At 49.3% G+C, this 14,634-nt stretch overlaps 6 protein-coding genes across 6 annotated transcripts; 2 read left to right on the plus strand and 4 right to left on the minus strand.

Moving 5' to 3' along the window:
- Positions 1-2,285: 2,285 nt before the first annotated feature.
- Positions 2,286-2,671, minus strand: PG998_007151 (uncharacterized protein; the record flags this gene model as incomplete). The annotated part of the gene is made up of 2 exons (XM_066873967.1): positions 2,286-2,464; positions 2,554-2,671. The coding sequence occupies 2 exons, from the start codon at positions 2,669-2,671 to the stop codon at positions 2,286-2,288; spliced, it is 297 nt and encodes a 98-aa protein (XP_066729912.1).
- Positions 2,672-3,527: 856 nt separating this feature from the next.
- PG998_007152 (uncharacterized protein) lies at positions 3,528-3,880 on the minus strand (the record flags this gene model as incomplete). The annotated part of the gene is made up of 2 exons (XM_066873968.1): positions 3,528-3,637; positions 3,739-3,880. The coding sequence occupies 2 exons, from the start codon at positions 3,878-3,880 to the stop codon at positions 3,528-3,530; spliced, it is 252 nt and encodes an 83-aa protein (XP_066729913.1).
- Positions 3,881-5,409: 1,529 nt separating this feature from the next.
- PG998_007153 (uncharacterized protein) lies at positions 5,410-7,501 on the minus strand (the record flags this gene model as incomplete). Its single annotated transcript, XM_066873969.1, has 5 exons — positions 5,410-5,970; positions 6,043-6,197; positions 6,258-6,716; positions 6,795-6,841; positions 6,894-7,501. 5 exons carry the CDS (start codon positions 7,499-7,501, stop codon positions 5,410-5,412), a joined length of 1,830 nt encoding a protein of 609 aa, XP_066729914.1.
- Positions 7,502-8,492: 991 nt separating this feature from the next.
- On the plus strand, positions 8,493-9,322 carry PG998_007154 (uncharacterized protein; the record flags this gene model as incomplete). The annotated part of the gene is made up of 3 exons (XM_066873970.1): positions 8,493-8,496; positions 8,732-8,885; positions 8,944-9,322. The coding sequence occupies 3 exons, from the start codon at positions 8,493-8,495 to the stop codon at positions 9,320-9,322; spliced, it is 537 nt and encodes a 178-aa protein (XP_066729915.1).
- Positions 9,323-11,435: 2,113 nt separating this feature from the next.
- On the plus strand, positions 11,436-11,811 carry PG998_007155 (uncharacterized protein; the record flags this gene model as incomplete). Its single annotated transcript, XM_066873971.1, has 2 exons — positions 11,436-11,524; positions 11,601-11,811. The coding sequence occupies 2 exons, from the start codon at positions 11,436-11,438 to the stop codon at positions 11,809-11,811; spliced, it is 300 nt and encodes a 99-aa protein (XP_066729916.1).
- Positions 11,812-13,010: 1,199 nt separating this feature from the next.
- PG998_007156 (uncharacterized protein) lies at positions 13,011-13,577 on the minus strand (the record flags this gene model as incomplete). The annotated part of the gene is made up of 1 exon (XM_066873972.1): positions 13,011-13,577. The coding sequence occupies one exon, from the start codon at positions 13,575-13,577 to the stop codon at positions 13,011-13,013; it is 567 nt and encodes a 188-aa protein (XP_066729917.1).
- Positions 13,578-14,634: the final 1,057 nt, after the last annotated feature.

The following is a 14,634-nucleotide window of genomic DNA, read 5'->3' on the forward strand; positions in this document are numbered from 1 at the left end:
CCCATCAGCCGGTCAGTCTGCTGCTGGACAGTTCCGCCCGTAGGGGTCGTGGCCAACGCTGCTGCGATCCTGGCGTTGATGTCTTTCCACGGGGCGTTCTTAAAGAGGAGCCGCTCTTGGCCCGTAGACGCTGGTGTAGCCAACTCGAAGACCGTCTCCATGGTCCGGTGGTCCGACCCATGTTCCGTGTCGAGCACCCTGCACTTGACTAGAGAATCTTTCATCGCTTCCGATGCTAGGACGAGGTCAATGGTCGTACTGTAGGCTCCGCCACTCCACGTTTTCGTGCCCCGCGGGAGCAGACTGCTGAGGCCGAGTTCGGCCATGAAATGAATAATCGGATCCGCCTCTCCTTGCTTTTCCAGTCGCACATCCTCTCCTCCCCAGAGCTGGTCGTGTCGGTTGAAGTCCCCTGTGATAACCACCTCTACTGCTGTTCCCGTCCTCCTTCTCACTGCCTCGATGGCGGTGCGCAGCTTTCTGCACACTTCTTGGAGCGCCGGGGGTCCTCCACAGGGACGTATACGGACGCCACCAAGACCGCATGTTCCGGCAGCCGCACGACTGCCGCGGTAATGTCTGGGGACTCGACCGGGACCTGTTCCGCTTCCACCTCCTTGCTGACCCAGAGCATGCTCCGAATCGGCCACCTCCCTTCTCTCCGAACTGATGGAACCATCTTGACCCACCTATGGTGTCCCATCGGTGTCGTCAGAAGCTTCCCTTGAACCATCCTCGCGTGCGGCTCTTGAATCGAGATCACTGTCGCATGCTGTACTTCTTCATCGTTGAGGAGACTGTCGTGTACGGGTCCTTGCTTCCTCACGTTGTTTTGAATAATACGGAACGGTTTAGTCATGGTTCGATGGGTACAGCTTCGGACAGTGTCGGCTAAACGACTCGTGTGGTCCTCCGCACAGGACGCATTTCGGAACGGTTGCCTCGCAGCTCTGGTGGCTATGCCCCTGCTTCGCGCATCGTCCGCAGGTCTGGGTGTTCTTGCACTGGAATGCCTTGTGTCCCACCTGCTGGCAGTTGTAGCACTGCTCCGGCCGCTCTCGTCGCTCGAATACCCTCGTGTAGCCCGACTCGCCTCCGGCGTAGAAGAAGCCCTCCTCGAGGAACTTCCGCGCCTCGGCCGCCTTCGTCAGGTAAACGACCATGGAGCCGTATGCCTTCCCGTTGTCTTTTCGGCTCAGCCATGCCACTTTAGCGACTGTCGTCTCGTTCTCTTGTCCAAATGCCTCGGCAGCTCCGTCTCGTATGTTGTCGTTCTCGTCCAGGACCGCTGTGCGCCTGACGCTGTCTACCTTAATCGGGTACAATTCGTCTCGCAGGACGCGAGCTCCAGACACGCTCGTCTTCTCGGCAGCTTGTTTGACTAGTCGGTGCTCGGTCTCATCTCGGCAAACTATCTTGATACGCTGGGGCTTCCTAGGGTCCATGGTTACGGCGCGGCATCGCCAGGCCTTCTGTTCTCCCGTCGCTCGCATCTCCTTCTCGATGGCGGCTCGAACCGTCCCGGCGGTCACATTTGCTCGTTTATCTTCCTCTATCCGGGACGTATCGATAGTGCAGTACAAGGTGTCGGTAAACGTAGAAGGCGTCGTGTTCATCGAGGTAAGTGTGCGTACGTTGCTCGGTTGGCTCGTTGGGGGCGTGCGTGCGATTTGCGCGTAAGAGGCCTGCGGGCTCGTCTGGGCGCTGCCGGCGAGGGCCGCGCTGTTCCTGAGTTCTTCCAACTGCTGGGTGACATTTTGAAGCTCGGCGGTGAGCCGCTGGATGATTGCCTGCTGGTTGTTGATGATCTCTTTCAGGTCTCGGATCTCGTTCTGGGAGCTGGCCACGAGCTCGTAGATGCGCTGTAGCACCTCCGGCTCGATGGACACTTTATTGTTCGAGCTTGTCTCCGGTCCGATGTCGCCTTCATTCGAGAGTAGCGCCTCGCGTGCTTTGGCGCTGGGCTTCGCCCGCTTCGCTCTTTTGACCGACGTCGCGATAGAGTTTGGTGCGTCCACCACGATCTCCATCTCTGCACGGTCCTCCATTGTCGCGTTGGACGCCCGCCGCCTTTTCATCCAACTCCCCTTTCAGTAATGGAATACGTAACAAATAATTGAACAATGATAAAATAAAGGTCTCCTCCCTTTTGTGTACAGTCACTAGCGAAACCTCCCACATTGACACATCGAGGGCTGACTTGTTGTATTGTTATTAGATAACCCCGCCCTGGCCTGCGTCACCACCCTTTCCCTCGTTCGTAGCTGGAAATCCCGAACCCAGCCTTAGCCATTGAGCACTTGCGCCGTGTAGTCATCACTGTTACAGTGAAGGACCAATACCTCCCCATAACCCGAGCGGCCATCTCCCCCGCAAATAAATGACACAGTGTTAACGTGCTGGCAGAAGCCGTGCTCCACGTCGTTGGTGTCGTAGATTCTGTACCCTCGGTTCTTGTAGATGGCTGCGAGTTGGGACAGGTTTCAGATTAGCATCTCATGTTTGAGCTGTTGATAGAATTGGTGAAAAGTGACTTTGCTGATTGAAACGTACTGAAGTGGACAGAATTCGTATGGACCTCGAGTTGGTCGGGGTCCTCTTTAAATCCATCAACACGGACACCAACGTAGCTGCTCACGTCGTCGATGATCCCATATTCGGGCGCTGCCATTACCTTATCGCACTACATTGCCTGGGACTCAGCTGACGCTCTTCCGTAGGGCACTGGAAGGTGTCGTCATGTTTACACGACACAGGCCTATGAGACGTGCTGGTGCCTGGTGTATTTGGCACAAGGAGGCCGGGAGTGGGAGCTTGGGTTGATGGACGACTTACACTTGGGTTGCTTTCCTGTAGCCCTGGTTAGATCTGACGTTCATAATGGAGCCAGTCGTTCAGGCACTAAAAGGGACGTATGGCTTACATCGTAGAACTTGAAATAGTCGTAGTCGTCATGAAACTCTGTGAAAGCCCAGAAATTTCCCAAGGCGAAGGATGCGAGCTCTAGAAGGAGAACACCAAGTATCAAATACATGGCGAGTCTCGGATGTAATGTCGTGAAGATCAATTGGACAGTTTCTTTTTGTGTAAAGATGATTTGAAAATTAGCTTCGAAGGGGGAGTTTATGGCTAGTGGGCTTAGATGAGGCTCTTATAGAAAGGAAGTGTTGTGGCCGAGGGGAATGTAAGTGAATGCAATAAAATATCTATTCTGTGGCATACAGTTAAGGCTAATGTAGCAGTCCGATTTAATATAATTCAAGATGTTCAGCATAAATTAGTATTCAATTTGATCCAAAGGCAGACAATGGTCTTAACCCCTTAACAAATAAATTACATTTTGATCAATTGTGTGTAAAGCCGCAGTCAATCAATCCACCAATGACCATCCCAGAGATTTTCATTTGGCCGATAGCTATTTCACTCTCCAGACGTATTTATCACTGCATAGGCCCCGTGCCAACTGACTTTCTAATTCATATCTGCCACAGTGTAATCACTGTTGCAGTGGAAAACGGAATTGCCGTCTATATCGTCCGAGTCACCACAAATGAACGCAGGGCCGTGGGGGGCTGACAAAAGCCGTGCTCATTGCCGTCCGTGTCAAATATCTGGTAGTCACGGTCCTCGTAGATTGCTGTAGTTGTAAAAGGACCCAGTCAGACTCAGTTGAACCCAGTTGCAAAGCAAAGCCTACGGGCTGGAAACTCCAAAGGCGATCAAAAGGGGCGAGCTCACTGAAATGGACATGTTGGACATTGGCCTCGAAGATCTGGGGCGATAAGATATCGGAGCCAACAATGCGAATACCCTTCTTGTTGCCGCTCACGTCATCTCTTTGCATCCACGTAGGCGCCGCCTCTACCTCGGGACACTGCATCTTATACATTAACAAATTATTCGTTTTGTGTTAGGCGAATCAGTGTTTTATGGGCTCCACAACAGCTATAATCGCTTGTCGCACTCTTTCCGGTTCTTGCACTAGACTCTTGGTGATATATAGAGATCGAGCTTTGAGCATAATACGTACGTCGGGATAACTTTCCTGAATCTTGCTGTTAGAAACCCATACTGGCAATACTGAACTTCAACATGTGCTTTAACGAGACCAAAGAAATAGATTGTAGCAATACACTTACGTTGAAGAACTTGTAGGTGGCAATGCCAGCTTTGACATTACGGCTAGACTGCTTCACCTCGAATACCCAGAAATTTCCAATTACAAAGGATATGAATCCTAACAGAGAAAGACATGCTTGAGACTGCATGATGAACGATAGAGCAGTATTTGCTTGTGTGTGCTGAAGAGGAAGGATATTCCAAATCCTTTTCTGGTAAACAGATGTGAGTGGAAGAAGTGAATAATAGTGTAGACTCGATTCATACTACAGAGGAAGGATTTATGTACTACGATTTACTGGTAGGTGCTCTATCAAACTCATTGCATGAGAAATGGATCATGATGCGAATATAGGAATCGTGATTACTTATGACGATGTGTCGAAAATACTTGAACTGGGGCTGATTATCATGTTGACTGGGTCTCTAGACTGATACAAAACTAAACAATATGCATTGCGATAACTCCAAATCAATGTACCTATTGCCATAGATGACTCATACCTTCAAACGATTGATAGTCAACGTATATGGGTTTCCCGTCACCGAAATTTCAGTGAATAATCTTGAATAGAAACGGGTACAATCAAATGGCGGGGGCAGACCTTTCAAAGGAGGAGGCGATTTGGGTGAGTCAGAGTTTTGATAACGAAGGCCTCTCGTCTCCCCTTACAGGCTGGAGTAGGCCATCCTCTGACCACCCTTCCGCAATGGCACCCCAGTATCTCATACAATCTTCTCGGACCAAAGCACAATGCGCAGCCTTCTCGAACCCCACGGTCTGAATAGGACATCCCAGACGCGCCCGGGACTCTTGCGTATGCGCCAGTACATCCTCGGCCGCTACCATCACATCACCCCTAAAGTACAAGTATAGCCGCCGCGCGCGCCGCCCGAGGGCAGCCATGTTGTTCAGCTCGCGCCGCAGCTCACGCAAGGAACGCATGAGTCCCGCGCTTTGCAGGCCGTTGACTAGGGCGACGGCGCCGTAGACCAGAGGAGCTCCCAGGGTGTGAATGGAAAATCGTGTGGTTAGCGACAACAGCTCCGAGTTGTACGCTTTCTCGAAGGTGGCGTCGCCGGGACAGCAGTCGAAGACAACGAGACGGAGCCGGTCAGCTCTGATCTTACCCCACCTTCACTAACCCCCTGTAGGCTCAGCGGATCAGCCCTTTGAGCCAGGACCTATTCAACAGGACTCTCCAAATATTGCTGGTCCCCATGAACCATGTCAATTACAGAGTATATATCTAAGCGTAGGTAATGAAAACCTTAACTTTTTCGATTTGGCTATGCTGCCTTGACTCTCGTTTCTTTGAGCCCCGAGATGATCCTCGAATCGTCTATATCTGCGGGACATTTCCAGCCCTCCGAGCTGTGGACCTCCGCTCGAAACACAAGATCGAATAAAGGAAAGGAGGAAGACTTCCGCGGCGTTCGCTTCCCCAGCCAGACCCACACTACCACGCCTGAGACGAATAGCAAGGACACGATCTGCAGGGTTAGAAAGAAGGCGAACATGCCCTTGTCGACGCGGAGTTTGGTGTAAGGCTCTACCAAAGATGCTTCAGTGTAGAACTCGGGCGGCATCGTGAAGATTTCCGTGTCCTCTTGTATCTCCGTGTTGCCCCAGTTGTTGGCGTTGAACAGCCAAAAGGGAAAAACAAGAATGCTTTGGAAGTTCTGAGCCAGGATTCCCCAGGTGGCCGGATCGGGGAGTAGCCTCTGAGAGCTCCAAAAGCTCTGCGCAATGGATGACGGTGGCGGTATATTGGCATCTGTATAGTTCAGGAGCCATCCTAGCGCGTTTCGGTATGCAGACAAGTCGAGATCGAGAATTGAATGTGGCTCCTATTCGTGCGAAGGCATTAGTGAGCGGACGCTACTTCATAGTCAATGAATGGCGAGCAGGGCTCCACGCACCGTAGTATCAGTAATAATGATAATTGTATAGTTTTTCCTAGAGGAGACGAATGAAGCTTTCAAGCTATGGAACAATACTTGGGTTGTCATGTTTGGTAATGGTGTGCTTGCGGCGCAAGCCCCATGTGCAGTACCATTCGGGCACACATACATTCCTGCATATAATGAATGGATTAGTGATACAAGACAGCAAATTCAATTTCTTCTTCACATACCTGCCATCAGGACACCTGGTTGGTATTGATTCATTTTGAGACACAAGCGAATTCCGATCAATACACCATCCTGACCAAAGACATCGCAATCGGAATCGTTGAACAATAGATCGTTTGCTAATGGCCCGGAGAAGTCGGCTTGAATAGTTGGCGCATGTTTTATCATCACCGAGGAGTAAGCAGAGTGATCTCCTGGCACCAACGGTGTAGCGGAGGTGAGTCCGCCAGAAAGCAGGTATGAGTTACATGGCTTGGCCATGCATCGTCGCGGCTCTGCCACTGTAACGATTAGGGGGTTCAAAACCAATGTGTATGCGGACGCCAGGTAGTTATACGGTATCGTTTCATAGGGGTAGTCGGGTTTCAACGTGCGCATGAAAGCTTTGAAAGGCTCTACTAATGATCCGTTGAACGATCCAACTCCAGCAGTAACTGGGTACGTCAACGCTGTATCATAAACTGTGACAGAGGAGGTATTGACTATAAATATGAGAAGTCAGTTACGCCATAACAAATTTTACAAATCTGTCAACATACAAAACAGAACCAAGCCAGAGATCCAAACAACGGCTGGCAATATCAATCTTCAGTTCGTCAGTTACATTCGAACTGTTAATCAGGTGAACATATACTCACCGCAAAAACGCAACTGATTTGGTACGAGCTGGGGCTGTACCAGATACGATGATTCCAACAAGCCCCAACGCGTTCGTCGACGGAGACAACGAAAGAAGCGTTAGATAGGAAAGTCCGTGTGGGAGTGCCATTGTGCTGCTCTGGAGAAGAACGAATGTGCCATCAAGAGCAAGAGTGGTCAGCATAGAGAGTAGACCTTGCGAAGCTCTCAGGATCGTTAGGATAGTGCTTGCCTCCGTCTTGAGAAGGCTACTGAGCTGTAATCCTTGCTGTGAGCTCTTCTCCGCAGCATATGTCCCATGTACATAAGTGATGACGAAAGCTAGAAGACCGATGGACAACGTTATCGTGGTAAGCTGTAGCCGGAGAGTCTGAAATTTGGTCAAGGTGTCTTCTGAACTCTTTCTTATTTCTTTCTCATTCAGCAAAACATTGTCTACTTTCGCGACACGCCCAAAAGCCTGTGGGGTTATATTTGATGAGTGCAAACTTTCCGCTTCACCGGAGGATGATTCTGGTAACAAGTCTTCAAATAGTTCTCCGGCCTCCAAGTTCAGTGATCTTTTGCGATAGGTGTTGTTGATTGGGTGTACTCCGGTATTGGACATGACCATGCGAGCCCTTGACGTTGGACAAGTTGACTTTGGGTGAGGCATCTTGGTGATATCATCTGTCAACCTTGGTTCGTACTAATGCTCTTTTATCAGCCTTCAACGTGGGATTACTGGACAGGAATTTAGAAATATCATGTGCGTTTATACATCTCGGCTTTTCTATAAGCCTATGAATTCGATACAGTCAGCCTCCTATTATCCATCACTCCGTATCACCTAACATCTTACAAATATGCAACATCTCTGGCTTGTTCGAAATCATAGTATGCTTTATCTACCCTCCATAACTAAGGATATTTTCGTAGCCACAACTTCCACTTTTCAGCTTCAGCTTCAGCTTCCAATACAGCCCAGCCCATCTGACATCACGCCGCGCCAGCAAACTCATGTTGTGTCACTGGAGATAGCCATCCCAGGATCAGAAAAAGGGTTGATCCTCAGCCATTGAGTCATTGCTTCGGAAGCTGACCATTGGGCAGTCGCATTTTCGGAATCTAATAAGGAAAGGGGGTTTGAACGGCACACTCTTCCACGCGTCGTCGTGGCGGAGTAGAGCAAGGCTTCGTCATTAGAAACAATCGTTTTACAAAGCCTTAAACATTACTGACTAAAATTAGTTCATCTGTATTCATGCATACTGGTGTCGTCTTTGATTTCACATCCCACCCTCAAGCACTGCCACCTAATATGTTAGGCGGGCTCCAATAACACAACATTGCAGGCTCGGTCTTCAGATGATCAAAGTACTAAGGAGAATCTTAGAAACCCTTCTATTGCTTTTGCACAATACATATATAGTCTACCGAGTCCATCACAGAAGACCGTTGTTAATACTAATTGGAACATCCCTAATACCACGTACTTCTTTATATCTTCTCCAACAGCATATTGTGTAAAGCAGAACCGCCCAAGACTACCAATAATGAATCACTTGGTCTTATTCCAATTTCAGTTTTACATCTCACTGATGCATGTTGCTGCAGCCATGGGTGAGTGCTTTGCCATTGTTCGAATGCTGTTTTCCCAGTACTCAATTAATAATGCTATCTCAAGGTCTACCATTCACCAATGATTCGAACCCTACAGACTCATGTCAAGTTGAATGCTCTATTCACCATCACCGGGGCGATGTCTTTGGCTGGTGGGATTCCAGGGACAAAAACTTCTTCAATCAAACGGGCCATGTTTTGAACCCCCAACCTCCCATTACTAAAACGCTGACAGCAACTGTTGTCACCGTGGTAAACACCATCAGCAATATCACCTCAGTCGGAACCGTAATGCCCTCTGACTGGGTCGCGCCGCCTACCAACGCCGCGGGTACGCAGATCCAGTCTGTGACATACTTCGCCGCAGGTGCTAAACACACTACAACTATGTATGACCAAGGACTATCCGAATCAATTCATTTCCAGTGCTAACAATAGGACATGTAGAGCATACCCAACGGTTTTCATCAATTGGCCAGATGACTACACTTACAGCCGCGTGATTCATGATCCTGAGTCTCAAGTGGACTGCGACATTGTTGCCACGCCTGTGGTTGTTCCCATCACCACACCGGGACCTCAGTTCACAACCGGAGACAGGTTCGACTACAATAAAGCACAATATGGCGATACGAAGACACTAGCAGACCCAAGGGGGCTTTTTGTTGATCCGGTCGGGATGGGAGGTTCAGGCTATCCATTCTTACGATTCAATTTTCTATTACCCAGTTGGCCTTGTGTGAATTACGACCTACCGGATGGAAGTCCAGCATGGGGTGGGTTTGTTAACTCGTGGGCCTTCGCCACTTCTACTCGATACCGGTAGAGCTTGACAGCAATTTGATATCAATAAGTAGGACAAGATGTCGATGTCCGAGGCGCCAGTGGTGGCGAGGCCGCTGAAAAGGTTTTTAGAAGCCAAACGCGTTGAATTAGGTGGTCACAAATTGCTTAGACTTATGAATGCTCAATGCTCACTGGAATAGTTATGATTAAACAACTGGATGTGTTGGCGATGATAAGAAGAAGATGGGATAAGATCTCGATGTGACTGGGAGTGGCCTTAGTAAACACCATGGCAGCGCTTTGAAATAAAGCGCTCTATGGCAAGCAGGTATAGAGATTCTTTGCTAGCCATGGAATATAGATTGCCCCTTGCAAACCACTACCAACCACACATCTTGATAGAGCTTGATTCTCCCCTTGCTGCTTAGATAGAAATGTTGTCAGGTATCATTCGTATGAAAACCTGGCGGACACTTTTGACTCGCTCTGGTACCGTGGCCGTTTCGTCGTTAAGTGTGTAACTTATCAGTGAGGACTTTGACGTCCGTGAAGGTCAAGTTGTTGGCGAAAGTCGCCCATGTCTGGGCTGAAGTGCAGGGCAGCTGTGGGGTTGCCGCTCGTGAGTCATCATTATATATGACTCTCTTTGGTGATCCTGTCTTTTTGGCTTGTCAATAAATGGGTTTTATTTTCATTCAAGCGTTAGTAGCCATATCGCAGCCGTCGTCGTCCCGGGAAGACGAAGAGGTGGCGGCCTTGCAGTGCTGGAGTTGCAGATGTCGTCCTATTGGACAGCGATACAATTACAAAAATGAATGTGGGAGACAAGAAACACCAAATCGCATGGACTGTTATTTCAACGAGTGTGTTACCCATTCATGATTGGCTAATGGCTGAGTCCTAGTCGATCTGTTGAGATCCTGAGCCGTCCGTTGTTGGCGGGAGTTGGTAGACAAGTCAAACCTGCGGCGTTTAAAAGACACTGCCCTAAAGCCAATAGAAATATGTGTTTGGGGAAAAGCAGCAGCAATAATTCATTAATCTATAACTGCGAGTTCATTTGGTGACTTGGAATGAGACTCATTTTCTGTTTGAGCAAGGTTCTTACGAAATAACCAATGTTTGCGCATGTCACCAAGGGGCCGGGGGCTGATTTGGGGTTGGACAATTGGCGGTGTTCTGAGTTGAAATTGGTGGTATGACTTTTACGTCGATCACTATTGGTCGCCCTAGGAGTTCGTCGGAGTTCGGAAGGCTCCTAGAAAAGGCGGTCGTCGGAACCTACCTCTTTCTGTCAGCAATGCAATATTGACGCATGCAGCGAGAACAGATTGAGCGGGTTCACATGGCAGATGGCTGAGGCATCTTTCTCCATTTCCCCAGTCCAGATTCAATGATTCGTCGTATGTTCGGAGTCGTGAAGTTTGGTAGCGTGGGGAATAGACCGACTCGACTGACAGCAGCAAAGTTGCAACATTGAAGAAGCCCAGCAGCCTTGGGACGAACAGGTTGCAGTCCACGGTCGCGAAAAGGACGGGCGGACTCCGCCGGGCTTTCATTTCCCCCAAGCCTGCGCGCGCGCATTGGGGGCCGGTCAGCCAGTTGGCAATCGCGTCAATTCGTTTGCGCCGCCTGATCTGCGATAAAAATACGGGAAGGCTCTGGTCGACGGCCGCCAGCATTTTACTGCGCCTAAGACCGGCGGGAATTGCTGACGGTCGTGGTTCCTGCTGATCCGTCCTAGTCTCTTCCCCGCGGGAGTCGCCGCTAAAATCCCAAGCCGCTGGATTGCTACGTCGGAATCCGGTAAGGCCCAGGGCTAGTTTGGGCGAAATCACACCACAGTGTCGTGAGCAGCCAGGTATCATCGGACGACTGCATCGCGAATCTTCTTCGAAGGAATCTCAACTGCTTCGGAAAGTCTTGGGGGCTTGGAGGCTCAGGTTTAGAGCAATTCTCGTCGAGTCAGCAATGGCGCATGTGAATCTATATATAAAACGGGGGCCATACCGGTCCATTCCAAGATGTTTCACTGCAGTCTGCATCATTCCACTGAAAGCAACATCTCGTGCAACACTACCATCAATTACACCTTACCTTAGCGTTTCGGTCTCACATCCGCATATTCCATCCCCGCCCATATCACCACCACAATGGCCATCACCCACCCACAAGGCATGCGCCCGCAGATGCCAGCAGCCGCAAGAGTGGCCGCTACCAGCAACCCCATTGTAGCCACAAGGTACGACTGGCTTCTCCAACCCAACCCCGATAACTCCAATAACTGTGTACTGATATGCATTGTCCTCGCACTTTAGGGTACTCCCCGCTCTGGCTGTCGTCGGTGCCACCTATGCCGTCGTCTCCTACGTCCGCAGCGAGCTGGGCCGCGAGCAAAACACCTTCGACAAGATGTTCAACCAACAGAACACACCCGAAGTCATGGCTGCCCGTAAGAAGGCTCTCGACATTGAGGTCAACGGCGACCCCCGAAACAACCTTCTCAACATCTTGGGCTGGAGCAAGTAAACAAGACACAGACGAAAGATGAGAAGAAAAACGACTTGGTTGCTAGGGGAAGATTGATTGATGAGCTTGGGAGTTGGTTACTATTTTTGCATGGGTCGGAGTTATTGGGCATCAGCAAATATCCATCAACGTTCTCGCAAGAGAAGCGCTTGAACCCCCTTTTATTACTGCGAACATCATTTGTCGCATGCGCTATTCAGTAATTTCATTGATCTTTACTAAATACTTAAAATACCATATTATTTTATGATCAAAAGCCTTGGCCTACTTCGTTCTCAGTGATGTCTAGACGTTGTTGATCGTCCTATTCTAGGTGTCCACTTACTGGGCCTCGGGCGCGCTTGAGTATCATTGGAGCTGTTATGTGAGTTGACCCCGTAGTACTCGTACCAACTATTCAGTCATGCCGACGAGCCGCCCTTTCAGTAAAATCACTGCTTTATTGCGAGGAGAAGTAAACTAGTGGATAAGTCTTTCGCTTGGCTTTAGACATGTTACAAGGTGCATAGGAATTGATCAGGTCGTGCACAATAAGAACATCCACGAATGGTTTTCATGCATAAGGCCAACATGGACACATCACCATATGAACAACAATAGACAAAATAAGTATCCTCAATGACTGAGCAATATGGATAATTGTGTGGCTGACCCTTGAAATATACTAGTTACCCCTATTTAGAGTCGAATAGGGGCAGCTCGTATATTTCAGGGGTCCCCAACCCAAAATATGAACCTTGACTAGCTCTTCGCCCGTGACCGGCCCAATTCTCCTAAATCGCCAGATTCCTGTATATCAAAGAAACATAATGATTGATGTTGGTAAATATACCAATACGCTTCCACCGCACACTTTGGCCCGCTCAACTGGCATTGAGACGGCCGCTGATGCTTGAATCGTAAGACTTTTGCCCAGTCAGGTTTCCCAGCACACCTCACGGGTATAGTCACGTGAAAAAAATCCGAGAATCAAAAGCCCTCGTATCCTCGGTCTGCTTACAAGATCAAACACAGTATACGCTGTAGATACGTTGCTAGCCTAACATGACTGGGCCAATCAATCATAGGTGGATGCAAACGTGAATTTTGGATTTGAAATATATCTAATATGATATATGCCCACTCTGATATAGCCCTTCTGTAAAAGGGAGTGCAATAGGGCGGTACTAACTTAAACCCTCGGGATTGAAAGTTCCACACTAAACTGATTCATTTCTTACTTCGTTCTTCCGAATACCGTGATAGTTGAGATCCTCCATGATGTAAGATGCGTCCACACTCCTCAGTTCCGTCTGGCTCTCACTTCTGGCCATGCTATTCTCCCCGTACCCCATGACATTTCCGAAAGACGCTCGCGTAAGCTGTTGCGTAGCGATCTTTGGCGGTGTATCCGAGCCAGATCCCGACTTCGGCTCGGCAGTCTGCTGGGGCCGGCTGCGACGCAAAGACCGCAAAGAAAGGCCGGAGCGCAGGGAGGACAGAAGTTGTCGTCCGAAACGCCATAGTGTGCTATCTTGCTGCCTCCTCCTGCCGTCCGTGCTGTCGGGCTGCGTGACAAAGACGCCGCGGATCGTAATCACTGAGGTCATGATGAGCGCGATACACGCCTCAATAACGGCCCAGTAGAAGGACCACACCGGGGCCGCTGCTAGTGAGTCGGCCTTGGTGGTGACGACCGTGCCAACCAGCCGCACCAAAGCAACAACGATCATGGCGACGGAAAGACATAGCATGGCTGCCAAGGACAGCTTTCGAGGGAGTGGCATCCTTGCAAGGCTTAGGATGACGATGGGCAAACTGATAACTAGAGGAGGAACACAAGTCAGTATGAAGCACCTTGGCGATTCCACATAAAAGATGTAGAGTTATTGCTCACTAAGGATATCGGTGATAATGTCCATGCAAGATGCTAAAATATTAATCACAAGACTCTTGGTGTGCTGGTTGGGATTCGCAGCACATTTGGCTATGCGCGGGTTGATATGTTAGCATGGACTTCTTCTACTCTCTTAACTGATCAGTGAATAATGGAATGGAAATAAGCTCACCCGAATCTGCACCGAAGTGTGGGCAAACTATTATGGTACATAGAACAGTGAATATCCAAGAGACAAGAGTGATGCCTACTGTGGTCCAGTACAGTATGGTGATAGACAGCCGCATGTTCTTGGTCAAGGTGTAGAAGAAGTACTGGAATGCAAACTTGACCATATACACCGAAGTCCAAGTCAGAAAATCAAAGGGGGTAGCCCACTTGGTGATGTCGAGGATATAGGGGATCTCTTCGCGGAAGGGGGACTACCAAGCCTCTACTGAAGGCCTCGGTAAGATAGAGCCGGTCTAGCGTGTTGACCATGACACCATAGGCCGCGGATAGCGTGATTGCCGCAAATACGACGAGCGCATCGTCCCAATGGAACTCTCGCTTGCCAAATATCCGAATGGCTAGTCGAAATAGGACGCAAATGATGGCAATGCCAAACAGGACACCTGTGGATATCTATCAGGTATTAGTCGTGACGGACAACAACCGGGATGACACCACGAGGTGTTCAAGTCAGTCATACTTGGAAAGCCGTCTTGTCAATTTTACCGGCATGTGCAATGGTTTCTGCTCTACCAGGGACAAACCGCGCTGGAGGTAAAAATGGTAATATGAGAGAGGGATCCATCGTTTTGCTGGGTATTGTTGTGAGTTGTAAGACAGGGGTGTTTGGAGGTGGATGATATATAGAACAGAAGGATTCAATATCCCGTGGCCAAAAAGGCCGCCATGGTTCTTAAGTAGACACTGCACTCTCGCAAACCCGTGCTCTCTCATCG

This window comes from Apiospora kogelbergensis, assembly GCF_038363985.1.
Source record: "Apiospora kogelbergensis strain CBS 113332 chromosome Unknown utg000005l_segment0_segment0, whole genome shotgun sequence".
Lineage (NCBI taxonomy): Eukaryota > Fungi > Ascomycota > Sordariomycetes > Amphisphaeriales > Apiosporaceae > Apiospora > Apiospora kogelbergensis.